The sequence below is a fragment of the Tenrec ecaudatus genome, chromosome X (assembly GCF_050624435.1).
Source record: "Tenrec ecaudatus isolate mTenEca1 chromosome X, mTenEca1.hap1, whole genome shotgun sequence".
Classification (NCBI taxonomy): Eukaryota; Metazoa; Chordata; class Mammalia; order Afrosoricida; family Tenrecidae; genus Tenrec; species Tenrec ecaudatus.
The window spans coordinates 133029737-133048351 of record NC_134548.1 but is presented as its reverse complement, the minus strand read 5'-3'; the positions used below and the strand labels follow the sequence as shown (position 1 = coordinate 133048351).

The 18615-nt window shown below is 37.1% G+C and overlaps 2 protein-coding genes across 6 annotated transcripts in view; one reads left to right on the top strand and one right to left on the bottom strand.

Annotated features, from left to right (window-relative positions):
• The window catches only part of CUL4B (cullin 4B), a 136163-nt gene that overhangs the window by 9206 nt on the left and 108342 nt on the right, over positions 1 to 18615 (top strand). The gene's annotated exons all lie outside the window — the stretch shown is intronic.
• Positions 2034 to 17205, bottom strand: MCTS1 (MCTS1 re-initiation and release factor). Of its 3 annotated transcripts, none has more exons than XM_075538547.1 (6): positions 16263 to 16431; positions 15585 to 15737; positions 14970 to 15067; positions 12107 to 12240; positions 8904 to 8971; positions 2034 to 7327 (listed from the first exon to the last, which is right to left on the bottom strand). In XM_075538547.1, exons 1-6 carry the CDS (start codon positions 16274 to 16276, stop codon positions 7246 to 7248), a joined length of 549 nt encoding a protein of 182 aa, XP_075394662.1. In that variant the 5' UTR covers positions 16277 to 16431; the 3' UTR covers positions 2034 to 7245. The 3 variants fall into 3 exon arrangements, with proteins under 3 accessions (XP_075394662.1, XP_075394663.1, XP_075394664.1); XM_075538548.1 differs by lacking the exon at positions 16263 to 16431 and adding an exon at positions 16882 to 17205 and having other exon boundaries at positions 7045 to 7327; XM_075538549.1 differs by lacking the exons at positions 2034 to 7327; positions 8904 to 8971 and adding an exon at positions 10872 to 11725 and having other exon boundaries at positions 16263 to 16456.

Below are 18615 nucleotides of genomic sequence, written 5' to 3'. Positions count from 1 at the left end.
ATCACTTGCCAAATCTCCGTTTCAGGTATAGTTTACAAATATTCTGAAACCTGTGAGAGCTGGGACTCAATGGAACTGCCTGGGTGAAATCTTAACACTTTTCTAGCGCTCATGTTTGTGGAAAGAATTTTGAGTTTTTGTTCTCTGACAAGTCTCCGCCTTAATAGAGTCCAGCGTTTGCAGGTTGCACCACATACATTTTTTAACTTTGTTTTGAATACAGCTTTACCCCTATCATGTTAAAAACCAAATAACCAAATAAAGCAGTGGTGATGAAAAGTATTTTCCAATCATGTCCATTTTGAAAGCTATTTAGCAGATAAACATTTGGTAAGTAAAAGTTTGCTATGATCCCACTAAATGAAGCTATTTCTACTCTATATTCAAATATAATTAAGTTGAACTTGCTTAAATCTAAAATGTTTATAGTTCCACAAGCTGTAGAAGGAACCCAACTCATCCAAAAACATCCTTTTCTTAATCCTGGAGAGGTCAAGTCTAAGGAAACTGTCATGTACCTAGAGGGCAAAAAGAACAACGACTCCCCTCCTCTTTACCCTGCCCAGCCTAGTCCAGATGTTTAAGTGAAGAGTGAACTTTGTCCATAAAATATTGGTTTTGGCATGGAACAGTGGTGTGAGGTAGCCTGGAATTGGTCTGACTCATAGCCACTACCCAATGTACAACAAGGAGGAAGCACTGCCCAGGCCTGTGCCACCCTCACAATCGTTCCTAAATTTGAGCCCATTTTAGCTTTAGAGTAAAAGAAGACAGTATCAGAGTCAGAATGCATATGAAATCTTTCAGATCAAGAGAATTCAGAAACAGGCATTTTAAGCTTAATAGGGAAGCAAAACCAGAACAAAATGCTGCTTTAAAAGTGTTCAGATTTAAGCATACTCAAGGACTATTAGTAGACCATGTCAATCTAACATGCAGTTTTATCCTGTCCCTGGGCATCATAAGCATCATAGGGACAAGCCCAGAATTTGGGAAAGCAGAAAAGAGTCCCCTATGGAAAAAGAAAATGTTGATAGTTAAAAAAAAAAAGTATAGCCTAACCCCAAGGCAGCTTCTAAGGCAAAAAGAAAACCAAGACACATGTAGAGAAATGTCATTTTCAAAAGTTAGAACACATTACTGTTAACACCAAATGATTTACTACTTACAGCCCAATTCTTCTGGAATGAAAAAAAAATACCTGCTTCACCATAGGAGGTTAAGGAGAAGTTAACAATTCTCATTGAGAAATCATGCCTTGGAATGAAAATTTTAAGCAAAATGAAATTGGAAAGGAATAGATCTTTGTATTTTTAAAGTCCAATTCTTTGAGGGGGTCAGTTATGTAGAGTTCTGTGAAAGCATGCCATGAACATGAAGGGAATGGAAGTCTGCCCCCATATTCACCTATTGGCCGAAATAAAGTTCTAAAATGGGAAGGGGGCATAAATCAGGAAGAACAATAAAATGAAGTTATGGCTTATTATTAATGGGAATTTAAAGTTGTATAAGTAGTTTGATGGGTTTTATTTTTTTGCTTCAAAGATAAAAGGAGGGAGGGGGGAAAGAGCTGACACCAAGGGCTCAAGTAGAAAATGTTTTGGAAATGATGGTGGCAACATGTACAAGTGTGCTTGATATAATGGCTTGTTATAAGATCTGTAAGAGCCCTCAATAAAATGGTTTAAAAAAAGGTAAAAAGCAGTTTAGTTTATGCTAAGACATATTAAGATGGCTTCTATATTTTTGAGTTCACAGACTATTGAGTTGTAGTATTCATTTAAGGCTCATTTTTCATCACTATTCCTGACGTATCGCTTTTCCCTTCTTCGAGTCCAAGTCCTTTTAGTTACTTGGAATATCACTTTTCACTTGTTAGACTATTCATGTTTGCTATATTTCACAAAACACATTTCATTTCTAAGGCAAGTCATTAAATTAGAATCTGGCATAGCAAGGTACATCAATCTTTATTAAACCTAGTATTTTTTAAATAGAAGTTGTTTTACTAACTGATATTTTATTTTTCAAAGCAGTCAAGAATGAAAGTTAATGCTCTTTAATTTTCATGCCAAGTTACAAAAATTAATTGTACTAATGGGTTTAGAAATTTTTCCTTCTTTCTTCCATGGGACCTATTCTTAATGAGTATAGTATTGGGAGAAATATCAGTGAATCACCTCACATAACCCTTTTCATTTATAAATCAGATTCTCGAAATGGCTATCATTGTAAATAACCCTGCCTAAATAGTCTCAACATTGATTTAAATCTTGGTGCTCAGATTTGTTTATTCTCTTGATCTGATGACATGTGGTCCTTTACTAATTCTTAATTGGTTTCAATAGAAGATTAAATTATTGTTGCTTTAGTTAGCAATTTTTATATATTCTTTTACTGGTTGCCTATAATACTAACATGTAGAGTGTACATTTCCATGTACTAGTCTCCTGGCTGACAGGTATGACTTCTTTAGGAACTACGTGAGAAAGGCTGATACTAAAAGTACAGTTATATCTAATCTTTACTGCCTTTTATTAATACAATAATCGACAAAAGTACTTTTTAAATGTATTTCAAATGGCCTAATTCCTATGGGTACTTCAATATTTGAGAAACCACAAAATGGCGGCTATATTTGGCATCTCCAAAAAAGTAAAAATTCACTGCTTTCCAGTCGATGCTGACTCAGTTACCTTATGGGACAAGGTAGAATTACCCCAGTGGGTTTCTGAGACTAACTCTTTCCAGGAGTAGAAAGCCTCATTTTTCTCCCACATCACAGCTGATGGTTTCAATCTGCTGACCTTGCTGTTAGCAGCCCAATTTGTAATCACTATGCCACCAGGGCTCCACTGAGTCAATTGCAACTCACAACAACAGCCCATGGAATTGGGTAGAACTGCCCCTGTGGGTTTCTGAGACTGTAACTCGTTATGGGAACAGAAAGCCTCATCTTTCTCCTTTGGAGTGGCTCAGGGTTTCCAATTGCTGACCTTGTGGTTAGCAGCCCAGTGCACAGCCCATGACACTACTAGGGTATATATTTTCCATTTTTACCTCTCATCGTAAATGCATTCGAATGGACACTAATTTAGAAATGGAATGATTTTGAGTTTTCTTGAATACTGGAATACATATTTTCAAACAATTAAGGAACCCAGATTTGAAGTTAAATTACATTTTGTTGGGGTATAAATTTGTTTACTATTTATATTAATACACAATTGGTATACTGTTAATATTTTCATAACAAAAAATAATGTTTATTGTCATGAAATACCACTGCAGATCTAGTGACTTGCTATTCTTAGGACCTCCTCTAAAGTACTATACTTAGAAATAATAATATCCTTAGTGCTTGTTGATTTGTATATAGAAGGAGCACTTGCTTAGATATATTCATTTCGCAAGTACCATATCTTCTGTCAAGCAAATACCAAATACTTCCAATGAGAAATGTTCCTATCTAGCCATGGGATAAATCCAACAGAGTTTATGTTTGGGGTCCAACAGATAGAACTTGCTAAGACTGGATTGGCCAGTGGGAGAAACATGTAACTGGAAAACTTGAATGGGTGCAACCCTAGTACATCTGGATTTTTCAAAATGTTCTCACATAGTTAGAACCTACTTACGGGCAAGAGCTACTTGTATATTATTTGCTTATCATACTACTTAAAACCCAATAGACAATAAAAAATATCCATTGAGTTGAACTGATCTTGGTGAGTGCAATTGAATCAGATAAGCAAGAGTTTATATACTATAGATTGGTTGACAAAAAATTAATTTTGAAACTTAAACTATACACATTGCCAGAGAGAAAACAAGCTCTACCTGCATTACTGTCCTCAAGTATACGGATAAAGTAAGTTTCCTTTCTAGCTAAGGTGCATAAAGCTGAGATATATGGTAGTTTAATCTCAACCAGTTAGCTCTTTGCTTGACCCTGTTTAGAAATTGACAAGGAGGGAACACACACTGACATTCCCAAGTCACAAAAAAAGCTGTAGCCTCAGGGGAAATACACATATTTAGTCTATATTCCAGGCCAACACTGTCTGTATACCTCAGCACAACAGAAAAACAAGCACAGAAGTTGATGTTGAATGCCAGGTGAATGTTGCCTATCCTGTAACCATGGTTAGAGATGTAGATAAATTACAGAAACCGAACAATGAAGAGGTGTTAACTTCTCTAATGTGCATGTGTATGCACACTTAGACATTTTTATTAATAGTATGCTTTTGCTAATACATAGAGGTTTCAAAAAGTTCACAGGAAAATCCCATGTTAATTTTTATTCCTTTTTACCATGAACTTTTTGAGGTCCCCCTCATAACTTGGTCAGTTAACATTATCTTAACATAAAAAATAAAGGTTTGGTTTACTTTTGACCAAAATGAACTGCAAATACTCTTTTCAAGAATATATATAAGCCACAATTGGGATATTATCTTCCCCGTATGGGAGGAACATCTGAATTTGAAGCTATTGCATTTGTATAAATTTGTTGACTCCGTTGGAGAAACCTACCCTAAGAGATGATTTAGAAATGTGTTACTAATAGACTATCCTTTCTTAGGAATTCTGGTGACATAGTGGTTATGTGTTTTGGGTTGCTTGCCACAAGGTCAGCATTTTGAAACCAGCTGATCCTCAGGAGAAAGGCTTTCTACTCTCAAAGAGTTACAGTCTGGCAACAAATGTATAAATGTGCTTGACACGATGGATGAATGGATGGATAGTGATGAGTTGTATGAGCCCCCAATACAATGATTAAAAAAGAAGAGTTTTAGTCTCAGGCACCCACAGGAGGCAGTTCTACCCTGTCCTATAGTATTACTATGAGTCAGAGTCAACTCGATGGCAATGAGTTTGGTTTCAGTTTTTGGAATTTATACTTTATCAGGAATAATAAAATTTAACAGTAGTAAGGTATAGGCTATAACTCAACAAAAGGAAAATAGTCTGTGATAACAATTTATAATCTATTAAGCTGCAAGAGTAGGGGTGGGTGGGGGAAGAGCTCATACCAAGGGCTGAATAGACAGTAAATGTCTAGAAAGGAACGATGCCAATATATTTCTGATACAATTGATGTATAGATTGTGATGAATTTTAAGAGCCCCCAATATAATGATCTTTTAAAAATTACAAAAAGGAAAATAGTCTACATGGAACTTTAAAAAGAAGATAACAGTAACTTTACTGGTCAGGAAAGAGACAAGCTGTTGGCAGACATAGAAGAATTCAGTTCATAATAAAACATGAAAAAAATTCCAGCCCAGAAGAAATAGCCCCAATTATTGACCTTCCTTTGCTATGATCCATGTTCAACAGGAAGCCTTCCTGTTCACTAAATGTTTACCCTGGATAATTCTACCTCTAAAAATGCAATACAGTGACAATGCTAACTTAGAAAATGCCAGGTTTGTTAGTGGCAGGTAGTGTCTCAATGTGAGGATATATAACCTCCATCGATATTATGTGATGGGAAGGCCCAGCTGGACCAGCCGGACCAGCCAGGCACATGATCCCTCTCTTGTTTTAACATCCACCCTCACCTTTCTCAACTTCTAACTGTAATACAGGTCACCACAATCTGGTAAATGTCTGTATCCACCTGAAAAATAAAATCACAGGCCACATATTTATAACCAACCAAATAAAATGGCGGTGGTACTAGAGAAACAACAACAGCAAGGTAATTAGGAAGAAAGGCTTTTTATCACTGAAAAACTTAGTAACTCATCTTTCAATGCCCAAACAACCTACTTCTTACTGAAGTAGGTCAGTATCCCTCCTACTCCACTTATAAGAGATACTCATTCTTTAGAGGATACAATGGGGACTCAAATCTGGAGGTTTGAGACATCTGTGTGGTCTGAATTTACCCAGATTCAAGAAAGAGCATTAAAAAAACTGCACCTAAATTTGATCACACCTACCCATTTACAGATATAATAGGGACATAGAAACAAAGGAAATTACTTCAGTAATGAGAGGGGGAAAAAATCCAGAAAGGGGAAGGTCAAGGAATACTACTAGATTTCTTCAATTAAATTAGGGGGGTGGTGTTAATGTCTGGATTTCAATATTAACAATAACACATGCAATGTATGGCCCTTGTATGGTGCCAATTCATGCAAAAGGGAGCCCTAGAGTTATAGTCTCAGAAACCCATGGGGACGGTTCTACCCTGTCCTATTCAGTCATTCTGGGTCAGAATTGACTTGATTGCAGTGTGTAAAATATAGTCAAGCCAAGAAAAATATAACTGAAGACTTGACATGACAAACTTTTTTAGGTATGATGATGGTATTTTATCTGTCCTTTTACTAAAAAGACCACATATATTTTAAAAACATAAGGACTTCAAAATCTTTGTGAATAGAATTATAAAATAATGGAATTTTCCCATGAATTTTTGAAGTCCCTTGTACATATTAGTTTTTGATTGAATTAAGTTATGTAACTGAAAATTATTCCAAAATAATCAGAGGGTGGGGTAGGGAAGAATAGGTAGGATATAAAAGCAAAATTGGATATAAATTGAACCAGAGGGTCTATTATACTATTCCTTATACCCAACCCACTGCTATCAGTCAATTCCCTGTAGGTCAGAGTAGAACTGTTCTTTAGGGTTTCTAATACTGTAAGTCTTTATGGGAGCAGATAGCCTAATTTTTCTCCCAACACCTAGCCATCAGCTCATTATTTCCTATAATCCAAACTTACTGCCATGGCGTCAATTATGACTCATGGCAACCCTATAGAACAGAATAGAACTGATCCTGTGGGTTTCCAAGACTAATTCTTTACCAGAGTAGAAAGCCAAGTCTTTCTCCCTCTGAGCGATAGTGGGTTTGTATATTTCCTATAGAGAAAAGTTAACCATGGGGTGATGGGATAACATTCCTAGTCTAGCTACAAGCCCAGTTAACTGCTATTGATTCTTTGTGGGAGCTGGAAATTTAAATGACCAAACTATCCTTAATCTTGCATCATTAGCCTAAGAAAGGGCAACAAGTTCCCTGAGTTTGGTTACTTACCAGGTACCTAATTTTAACTTGAGTTTTAAGAAAAACTAAAATAATTTCTGAAGCTAACAGCATTTTAGCATCTGTTGAATTTATTCAGCATAACCAGAGACAGTGTCTTCATGCTGCCATACAGAGATACAAACACGGAAGTACAGCACAATATCCATGTTTTTCCCAAGTGCATTCCTTCTGAGGATCATTTATATGTTTTCATATGCCACAGCCCATCATTTAAATAGTGGATATTTTCTATGCCAATTCCTTTGTTGACTTTCTCACTGTGGGAGGAAAAGAAAACAAGTAAAAATATGTGCATTTTATATGCTTCAGATAAAGTGCGTGCTATTTTTCAATTATTATGCCACAGATAGGAAATTTATGTATATTACACATATTGCCAATATAAGACTATATTGGTCCTCTGCAATTCGTTTGCTAGTGATTCTGGTGATCCAACTAGTGATAGAAGCAGAGTAATAGTTACAGTGTTACATGAACCTCAAAACAAAATAGGAATAATTTAGTCATCAAATGGGTTGTTTTAAAAATATACTGCCTGTATTTTGATATCTTGCATGTTAATTTTCCTAATAATGCTTTCTTCCCTATACCACTTGTACCAGGTAAGCAATGCTGGCATAGTTGGTTATTTGTTGGGCTGCAAACTGGCAGGTCAGCAGTTGAAACCCACTAGGCACTCCTTGGGGGAAAGATGAGGCTTTCTACTTCCATAAAGATTGACAGCCTCAGATACCCACAAGGAGCAGTTCTACCCTGTCCTGTAGGGTCTCTGTGACTCAGAATCAACTGGATGGCAGTGAACTTTGGCTTTTTTTTTCTTGCAGGGTGGGGGTGCTGAAGTACATCGCAATGAGTTTGGATTTTTTTCCCTTTTGTATTTGTTCTTTTGGCAAACCAGGTTGCCATTTTAAAGAGTCACAGATAAACATCTCCCCCTGCTCAATTTGAGTCTTATTAAATGTTCGAAAGTACTACATCTGATGATATGTCAAAAAGTTTTGCTAAGGGATTTCTAGTTCATACATGTTGGGTTTATTTAAATCCAAATGCATATAAATATGTCCTGCAGTCAGTGACTAGGTGCAGACAAGTTCTCTGTGAAGTATACTGCTTTAGTCTCCTTAATGGGCCTTCAAAAAAATGGCCAATCATAGCAGTAGCTTGAAGAGATCTGCTTGCCCATTTAACTCAGTGCCACGAGGTCAGCACAGAAGGTCATAGTGACTGTTTGGGGGGATCCAAAGGGTTCATCTTGATAGGCTTTCTTCAAGCACGTAGACTGATCATGAGGGCTCCTCAAGAAGTAGTTAAGAAAATGGAAAGTGATACTTGTAAGGCAGGAGGAAACCTATGCTGTGGAATTGCCCATCACAAGAAAGCACCTGCTTGTTCTTACCACCCTGACTTTACCCTTTCAGACTTTTTTTGTTTCCCAGACCCAAAGAATACACAACATGCCAAAACCACCATTTTGACCTGTAAATCAAGCATCAAATTCTTTAGGGAAGAGTTAGAGATGTAAACACTCTCAGAAGTGTATAGACTGAGGTGGAGGAATATACAGAGAAGCAATAACGCCTGTCTTTTTGTTCTTTGTAGCAATTTTTTTTTTTTTGCTTAACCCTCATTCATATAAAAAATAGTACTTGGGTACTTTTCACTCAATCCTTAAAATAGGTTCAAATAGCTTCCCTAAGTGTTATCAAAAATTGAAAAGTTTCTGTTCTTAGATACTTGCAAGATGTGATCTGAAACAGAGCAAATTCCACCTATAATTCTGGTGTGTCCTGGGTAGGTTAGCTGAGAAGCTAAGGGGTCTAAATTGAGACTTACATGTCTTCTGCAGACATCTTCATGACTCCAACACACAGAGCATGCTGTTTTCCTTCTGCCATTATTGCCTTGAAATTCAGCACAGCTAAGAAAATCTCTCTTGAAATAGCTTTATGTGGGAGGAGAGGGATTAAATAACAATCATGTTGCTAGTTAGGTGACTTTGAGCCCATCTTGTGACCTCTCCTAGATGGCTGACTCTTTGAGGATAGAGACCTAGCAGTGTCTGGGCCCATGAATGCTAAAAGATATGTCATTCAAAAAAGATAAAATTTCTTGCATGTAAACCTTAAAAATTGAAATAAATATCAATTGTTCTAGTTCTTTAATCATAGAATGGTCATCTAATGCAAAGTGTAGCAGTTTCAACCTTTCGAGAACAAAGAGAATGTTCTTGGTTATCATTTGAAGCTTCTGGAATGCTAAACACTACGGTACATATTGAAAAAATAACAGTTAAAGTGTAGTCGACAGGATTGCTCTGGTTTTGCAACCTTCTATATACATCTGTAATTACTGCTGAATAAAAAGTACTTTTTAAGTAGAAAAATTTTCCATCTCTATGAAACTTCTGACCTATAAACTTAACACTTAGAGAAAACATAAACATAAAAATGTGACTTGTTTTCACAGAATATTTTTATTCATTGGTTTTAATCCATCCTTTCATTGAATGTTCCGTAAATACCTGATCACTTATGTAATCAGTATCTCCCGTTAGCACTGGCTGTTCCTACTTCTCAGAACTGCTGCCACAGAGGACAGGTTTCCCCTTCTGAAACCTCCTCCCATGGCCTTCCCACTCCTGTTTTCTCCATTTCAGTCAATTACAATACTCAATATCATGGAGTCGATGTTTCCGAGACTGTAACTGTTTATGGGAATAGAAAGCCCAGTCTTCCTCCCAAGGTGGTTTCAAACTGCACTGCTAACCATACAAATCACAATACAATGCGTAAACTACACCAAGGCTCCAAGTACAATACAGCTTCAAAAAGTTCATGGAAAAATCCCACTAAGGGGGACAAGAGGGAGAAGGTGGAGCTGATAGCAATGATGACTGTATAACCCCACTTGAGGGGAGTGAATAACAGAATTGTAAGTGAATGGATGCATTGGATGGTGTATGATATGGGAGATATACATATATATATAGATACATACATACATACATACAATTAGGGTTCCTGGAGGTAGGGGAAAAAGGGGAGCTGATATCAAAGAGTTCAAGAAGAAAATGTTTGTAAACTGATAGTGGCAGCAATTGTACAAATTATGGGTTATAATATCTATAAGAGCTCCCAATAAAATGATTAATAATTTTTTTGATTCAGAAAAATTTTATTGGATCACTGACCACATTATAGTTGCTGTTTCACAGATTTTTATATAGAATAATTTATTTAAATCCAAGGAGCTTTTAAAGACAAAAGAAACAAAGGCTCATACTATAAGGAGCATTTAAATGCAATTTTTGTTTAAAATTAAATGATTTTGCATATCTAATATCTTATAGCATTAAATGTGTAAATGATGTATAAGTTATTCTGTATATAACTATTAAGTGCAATACACCTTTCAATTTATCATTATTTCAGTGCATATGCATTCCAGAGAATGTACACGTATCTGATATATTTGGAGCCCTCTCCAAGCTAGCATTTATTCCCTTTGCAGCTCAACTCATGGCAGTGTCATTCGGGAAGTGGGTACTATTAAGAGGCCTGGCGTCTAGAGTTTCTCTAGCCCATGTAGTCCCTCTGGACAAACAACCTTCTGGGTATTTTTTTTATTTGTTTTTTATTTCATTTTATTGGGGGCTGTTTTAGCTCTTATCAAAATTCATACATATATCCACTTTGTCAAACATCTGTACATATGTTGTCATCATCTTTTTCAAAATATTTTCTACTTGAGCCCCGGGCATCAGCTCATTCCCCCTCCCCCCCCCCCAATAAATTTTTTTGAAGTGAAAGAAGAAAAATCCCATTAACTCTTAAATTCCATTTTCTATAAATTCTTTTCAATTTGAAGGAGCCTAAGTAGTATAGTGATACTGTATTAAAACTGTCAACAACAAGGTCAGCAGTTCAAACCTGACCAGCCAGCCACTCCTAGGGAGAAAGACAATGCTATCTGCTTCGGTAGAGATTTGCAGCCTCGGAAACCCATTGGGGCAGTTCTACTCTATCCTCTAGCGTTGCTGTGAGTCGCAATCAACTACATGGCAGTGGATGGGTTTTCTAACCAGAGATAAATGGCCACTTGCGCTGTAACAATGTTATCCTCCTGTACAGAATGGTTCACAAAAACATTTAATCCAGAATGTAGCTGGACCGATACTGTAGACAAGGCTATGAGTTCACAGATCTTTTAAGGACGATCCATTATCCTTTACGAAAACATGTTCTGCGACCCAGAGAACCAACTTAAAAAATGAATTTTTAAACGGAAAGTTGGAGATTGTCAATTATGCCCTATCTACTCACTTCTAACACACAATTTTTATCTAGGAAAGGTGATACTGTACCTGGTCTCTAAATTCTCTTTCCTTCTGAGTGCTTTCACTCTATCTGAGTAAGTTGTACATAAAAGCAGCAAGCTGATGTCCAAAGAATGATCCAGTTATGCCATATATATCTTCTCTGTTAGTAATCAAGCATTTGTGCTGTATACTTACAGTCTGAATAAAACTGGCTCTAACTGGGTTGAAATCCAGGTGAGACTCTTTGCTAACTTGTTCTCATTTAATAATTTTTTAAATTACTTCCCATAACTTCAAATGTAACCAGAAAGGCAGGAGAAAATGGTAACTGTAACCTCTGCACACATGGGGTCAAGGCAACTAGCAATAAAAACAGCCTGCCAAAAAAAATGTATGGAATGTTTTCTTAAAGGAGCCCTGATGTCAGAGTGGGCTATGAATTGAGATGCTAACCACAAAGTCAGCAGATTCAAATACACCAGTGGCTCCACAGGAAAAAGATGGAATTTGTTTACTCCTCTAAAGGTGTAAGCTCTAGGAAACCCAAAAGGGCAGTTCTACTCTGTTCTATAGGGTTGATCTGAGTCAGAATCAGCTCAACGGCAGTGAGTTTGGGAGTTTGGAATATTCTCTTGGTGGTAGGTCTTTCAGAAATGGATGAACATGATGTATGTTTTTCTGCAAGGACAGAACTAACACTTTTTCCTGGGAAGGATACAACAATCGTATCGACTGCAGCAGGGTAAAGCTTAGCTCCAGGAGATGTCAAGCCTGGACACATGATATTTGCTCCGCTGAGTACAAATTTGATGGCTCCTTTATCAACTTGCTGATGTGGTAATATAAAGGGATCTAGAAAAAAGAAATGCATTATGCATTACATCATTTAGTAATGACTGGGGATAAAACAGAAAAAGGCAAAGGGCATGTATACATCCCCTCCCCCCCAAGTTACAGTACTCAGGTGCAAAATAAAAAAGATATTGTTTTTCACCTATCAAATTGGTAACTATTTTTAAGAAAAACAATTCCCAGTACTAGGATGTACAAGAAAACTAGCAGTCCCATGAACTATTGGGCATCATCTTTCTGTAGGATTAGCTGACATGCATCAACAGCCTTACAAAGAGTCAAACTCTTTGGCTCAATTTTTCCAGAGCTTTATCTTAAAGGGGAAAGAGAAGTATAAAGATGTTGGCTGCATGATTTATAACAGAAACTGGAATCAACCTAAATGCCCAACAGTAAGGTAAGTTATAAATGACTTAAGATATGTCTCTTATCTATAAAATATAACTGTTTTGGAGATTCCTCAAGGCCATGGGAAATGGTCATAATGGAGAACCCAATTTAAAAAGGAAAAAAAGTGCACATGTACACACACCACAAACACAAAGGAAATAAGCAGTTGAAAACATTCCAGTATACGAACAATGATTATCACTAGTTCATGAGAATATAGGTAATTATTAGTTTGCTGTGTATTTCTGTATTGTCCAAATTTCTATGATATATATTTAATTTTATATATATATATATAATCAGGGCTGTCTAGCAAAATAATAATAGTTTGTTTAATGCACTTTAATGCCTTATCCCTAAACTTCCCACTTGTCACAAGTTTTTTTCCCTACTCAAATTAGAAATTTAAAAGGATTCCAAAGTAAACATCTTACTGATAAAAAAGGTACCCAGGTGAGTTCATTTACTACTTAAAAGCCATAATTTGTTTTCTAGCTCTTCACCCTCATTAATATTACACCCTTAAAAATAGTAACAATAATAAAGTTGTGAACATGCATTGAACAATTACATCATAATAGCTACATTTATGGAACAATTACTACATCACTATAATGGCTATTGTATGTTCCAGCATTGTTCAGGGGCTCTACATGCACTATCTCATTTCATCCTCAAAACCCTGGAAGCTATATACAGGTATCATCTCCATTTTAAAGATAAGGAAACAAGGCATAAAGAGGTTAAGTGATTTGTCAAAATGCCATAATTAGTTAAATAACAGAAGTAGGAATTGAACCCAACTGTGCCTAACTCAAATTTTATGCTTGTAATCATATTATCCTGCTGTTTTTTCAAGAATAACTTTAAGATTCTGAAAGGTTAGTCACTAGCAAAATGTTATGAAATAGGAACATCTATTCTTCCTACAATGTATTATGAAAATATGTTCAACGTACAAAAATGTTGGAAGAATGGTACAATGAATACTTGAACACCATCTACTTGATTCTACAATTGTTCATTAACATTTTGTTATATTGATCTCTATTTATACGTATACATTTTTTCTATACCACTGAAAAGTCGTGAATGCACAACTCTTCCTAATATGATTGAATGATTAAACTATATGATGTATGAAACCAAAATCAAAAAACCCTGATTGCCAACTCATAGCGACCCTATAAAATTCTGACTATAGCGACCCTATCTAGGGTTTCTGAGGCTGTAAATCGTTACAGGTGCAAACATTCTCATCTTCCTCCCTCAGAGCAGCTGGTGGGTTTGAACTGTTTGTGGATAACAGTACAAACTTTACATCTGAAGGTCACCAGGGCACCTTTCCAGCACAATCCTCCACTATAAAAACACATCTCCTAAGAATAAAGACATTCTCCTATGCAATTACAAAATAATCGTCAAACTTTACTCAAATTTTCAACTGTCTCAAAGTTTTTTTGTAGCTTGAATTTTGCTGCTTTTTCAAACTAGAATCCAATCTAGGTTTACACAATCGATTTTCTCTTTGCTCTCTCTTATTATATTTTTTATGAGAATGAATTAACATCACCAAAATGCCTTGACATTACTAAAATAATTTCATTGGAAAACCCATTTTGTGAGCACTCAATTTATCTCCATTCCAACTTCCTTAGCTCAGTGCAGTCAATCCTTAATCAACTCATTGTAATTATTCTTTTAGAAGTATTAAAATCCTTCACATCTTTTAAGACTTGCCCAACAGTTTTGCTGTTCCTCACCTCTGTACCACCAGGTAATTGAAAAATTTATCTCTTCTTACAAAATTGCTTAACTCATTAAGTCACCTCCAGCAGCACACCACCAAAGCCCTCCTAGTCACTCCCTGCCTTTGTCTCTAGATTGAATGCCAGGCTGAAAAGTAGCATTTACTTCCTAGCTAAAAATTTATATCCCCTGGGATTGTTTCTTCTTTTGGATTTCCTTGAATGTATAGAAAACATTTGGTTTCCTAACATCTGACCAAAGCATTGATCTAATGACACCTGGAACTCTCCCACATTTAGAAAGCTTTCTCTTGTATAGAATTCTATTCAGCAAACTTGGATACAAATTGAAATGGTGAAAATGCAGCATTTAGCAGTTTGAATCTACATTTGTATAAGTGTTTAATTTAGGTCATCGCAAGTTAAGACCAGCTTTATAAGAAGAGAGATATGGAAGTTTTTGCCTCCCCTTGGATTCTTAGGTACCTAGCTCGCTGTGTGACAGTCAGTGCAATAAGCAACTTGTTATAACTTTCAACTTCTTTTGTATCTTTCCACATCCCCAAATGTATATTTTCTTACAAGACTTACATTTGTGAAGTAATCTTAGGGTTGGATAAAAAGGCCCTTCTCTCTGCCTAAAAAATAGTAACTCTCCATTTACTGTAAGGATTTCTATATGTTCATGGCTGTAAGACAAATGTTACAAAGTTACAAGTTAGATATTTTCTTTCAAAATTGAAGTCAAACATTCCCTTAAGATGTATTACATTAAATATAAACAGATATAGTTAAAGATACAATAAGTTTAAGGTTACTTTGTTTCTTCCGTATAGACCTGGTGAAACAAAACAATGTTCAACTTTTTTTTTACCTATCATGCCCAGTCCGGTAGATATACAAAGAGAAAAATATGACCTCTTGCAATCAACTTTATTTCCCATTGTTTCATTACATAATGACATGATTCAATAAAACACATCTCCACTAAAAAACTGAAACAAATTACTCCAAACTAAATAAAAACACAGTAAAAAAATCAGTAAACAAAGCTACATAGTTTGTGGATACAGAAAACTACTTGAATATATGAATATTATTAAGTGTTATAGAATATTATAATAGTTAACATTGAAAATACTACTTATGAAAATAATTTATTAAATATTCAGCTACTCAAAGCTTTACGGGAAAAAAAAGACTTACCATCTTACTATTTTCACAGGATCTTTCTTAGGCATGATTTGATTAAGCCATGGTTCAATACCTGGAAATTGGTCTATCAATTGGTTCTTAATACCCTTAATAACTGAGGTTTTCAACTGGATGCAGTTGGACACATTCTCTTTTTCATCAAATCTGTCAAATGATTTTTTTGCAAGGGGGGAGAGAAAAAGGCATTTCTAAGCAAACATGTCAGTATAGCTAGTTAGACATCTCCTAAAGCATGTATTTACAGACACCTACAATAATTCTGAAAGACAACATTTTACTAGCATTCCCTTTTATTCTGCCCAGCACAAAACCAATATCATCTTCATACAGCATTCAAGTAAACTCACGTACACAGTAATAAGCTGGAAGAGGAGCTTCTAAAGCATAGTCCTCATTTTAATCTGTAGCCAGCTACAGAAACACCTTTTCTGGAAAATCTTAGCCAATTCTACCCAGGAAGAATCAGACTTCCTACCAATAATAAAACCAACGTGAAAAGCAAAGCCAAGAAAGGGGGTGGGGTCGGGGCACCTCTACCAGAGTTGGGATACAGAAGAAAAACTTAGCAAAACATAGAAAATTGGCCCAGCTAGGCTATGTAATCTGTTTAGGATTTTCTTAAAGTGATGCTTTGCATATTCCCTATATATTTTTGTATTCAAAACCCACCTTCCATTGCCCATGTCCCCCTTGCTTTTTTTTCGTCGACCAAACCTGGAATACAAGCCTACTAGATGGTTTCCAAGGATTTTTTTTTTTCGCCCTTTCACTGAATAACCTGTGGGTTAATCACGATATTTTCAAGACAAGGTTAAGCTGGCAGCTAAGCAATAAGCATGACAGGCCGCTTGCTTCCTGTCACCCAGACTCCTTCACTCCCATGACCCAGGAAGTCAAGCCTTCCCCTATTCCGTCCATAACTAATAAACATATGGCAGAGTGCGGGTCTCCCTTCTCAGTTAGGGAGACTATGCCCCTAAAGCACAGTGCAAGGACGTGATTGGTAGAGCCCTAAATATGGAGATAGGATTTGGGGAAGGGGGCAAAGAATAGGGGTAAGCAGAAAGAAAATAGTTGGCTAGGAAACCGAAACCCAACTGAAGATTAGGGATGGAAAGCTTAAAAGTGTTGCAAATTGCGAGTCAGCGCATAGTGCTATAAAAACCTTAGGGAGTCAGGAGGCAGGGGAGGGGGAGAGAGAAAGAGGATCTTCGCTCTCGCCCTCTTCCCCACCCCATTCCCACCGCCTTTGTGAGCAGCCGATGGCGAGACCATAGCGTGTCCTTACTTCTTGAACATGATCCAAGGTGAAGGGGGCGACGGTAGGGAAGGGCCCGGATGGGGAACGAAATTGAATTAAGAAGGGTCCTGCAGATACCCTTACACGAGGAAGGCCGGCACTGACAGTCGGAGAGGTTGTCGCCAGCCGGAAAGTGAGACTGTCGGTCGCGCCTTCCGGCTCAGTGAAATCTGACTACTTCCGCCCCTCTAAACTCCACGTTGGCGGTTTTGCCTTTTCTTTGGGGGTTACGATTACCGTCCTGGAGGGAGTAGCTGAAAGGGCGGGACTTAAGGAGGATGGTAACACCAAGGAATCCGTCCCGGTTGCGGGGAGCTAAGACTGGAAAGGGCGGGGAATCAAGCATGGCACCAGTTAAAGACACTTGTACGGATTCTTCACAGGGTCAAGATTTTTCCCGTGTTTCTTTGCTATGTTTACAATTAATCGAAATAGTTTAATGGAAACGGGATTTGCTCCTGTCTGTGGCGAAGGAATGAACGAATACCAACTAACTGATCAGCACGGACCCAGGCAAGCCAAATGACTTTATGTCACCGTCTAGCTAAATTTTAATTTCAGATAAAGTTGCCATTCCCCGCCATAGCTTCCTACTTACAAGTGGAAATATAAATCAAAGGAAATATATCCTTGAGGGGTAGAAGTGCCCTTCCTCGAGCGATACTGACCCGTAAATCTCACAAGTGGGAACAGCTAAAGAAACTCGTTTTACCTGTGTGGTTTTAAAAAGGAGAACTGATAGAAAAGGGGGGAAAAAACTTGTCAAGGGTTTTGATCAGCAAAGCAAGCATAGAAGAAGAAAAACCTGTCTATGTAGTACATGGACCCAGAAAGCAAATTCACCAGTCTCTCCAGGGAGCAAATACTCCATGCATTTGAATTGTCCCACTAAGGCACCTTGTGTTGATTCTATGGTTACCAGCAGTCTGCTGCTTATAATTTGGCTTCCCTTGAAGATCTGCCTGGAATAAAATAGGCTATCCTCAAATCCACATGAACAATTCTGTTTGTAAATTAATAAATTGGCATTCTGGTTTATACATCAGTCTCTTGAGCATCTTTGCGTGAATTCGAATTCCTAGCACCAGTTAACTCTTGCAATATTTTCAATGCCAAAATATGAAGATACAAATCAGAAGCTTCCCGCCCCGCGCAAAGAAAACTAAAAACAAACAAGCTCAGACTCTAAGCTGTGATCAGATGTTTTTCTAAACAGTCTTTAGGTCTTGAGAACGCCCTGGGAATATAATATACAATGTATAGAGTGTAATGTATTCATGAACAATTACAATGTATTCACTTCAGCTGAGTGAAAAGTAGATAATTTATCAGATTTACAGTAATGATATCACAAGTAATAACTATACAATAATAACAAAATATACTATAATAACGAAACGGCCCAGAGATTAACATGGCCCCTATGCAAAGCTGACATGCAAATTCATGAAGCATTCCATATCTGGAGGAACCCTGGTGGCGTAGTGGGTTAAACATTGGGCAGCTAACCACAAAGTGGTTCAGACTCACCTGCCCCTACTTAGGGGAAGAAGGGTGAGGCTTTATTGTTCTGGTAAATATTTACAGCTGCAGAAAAACCTTGGGGCAGTTCCACCCAGTCTCTTAGGGCTGCTGGTGGAGGAGAATTGAAGATGGCAGTGAGTTTGGCATGGTTTGCTATCCCAAAACAACCCACTGCCATGAGACTCAGCCGCTCTATTT

Excerpts from the sequence above, each read along its gene's own strand:
- MCTS1 (XM_075538547.1), bottom strand. Across the intron at positions 15,068-15,584 it reads CCTGTGAAAATAGTAAGATG|CCATGAACATATAGAAATCC; the intron begins GTAAGTCTTTTT and ends TTTGTCTTACAG. Across the intron at positions 12,241-14,969 it reads CCTAAGATTACTTCACAAAT|ATCCCTTTATATTACCACAT; the intron begins GTAAGTCTTGTA and ends TCTTTTTTCTAG.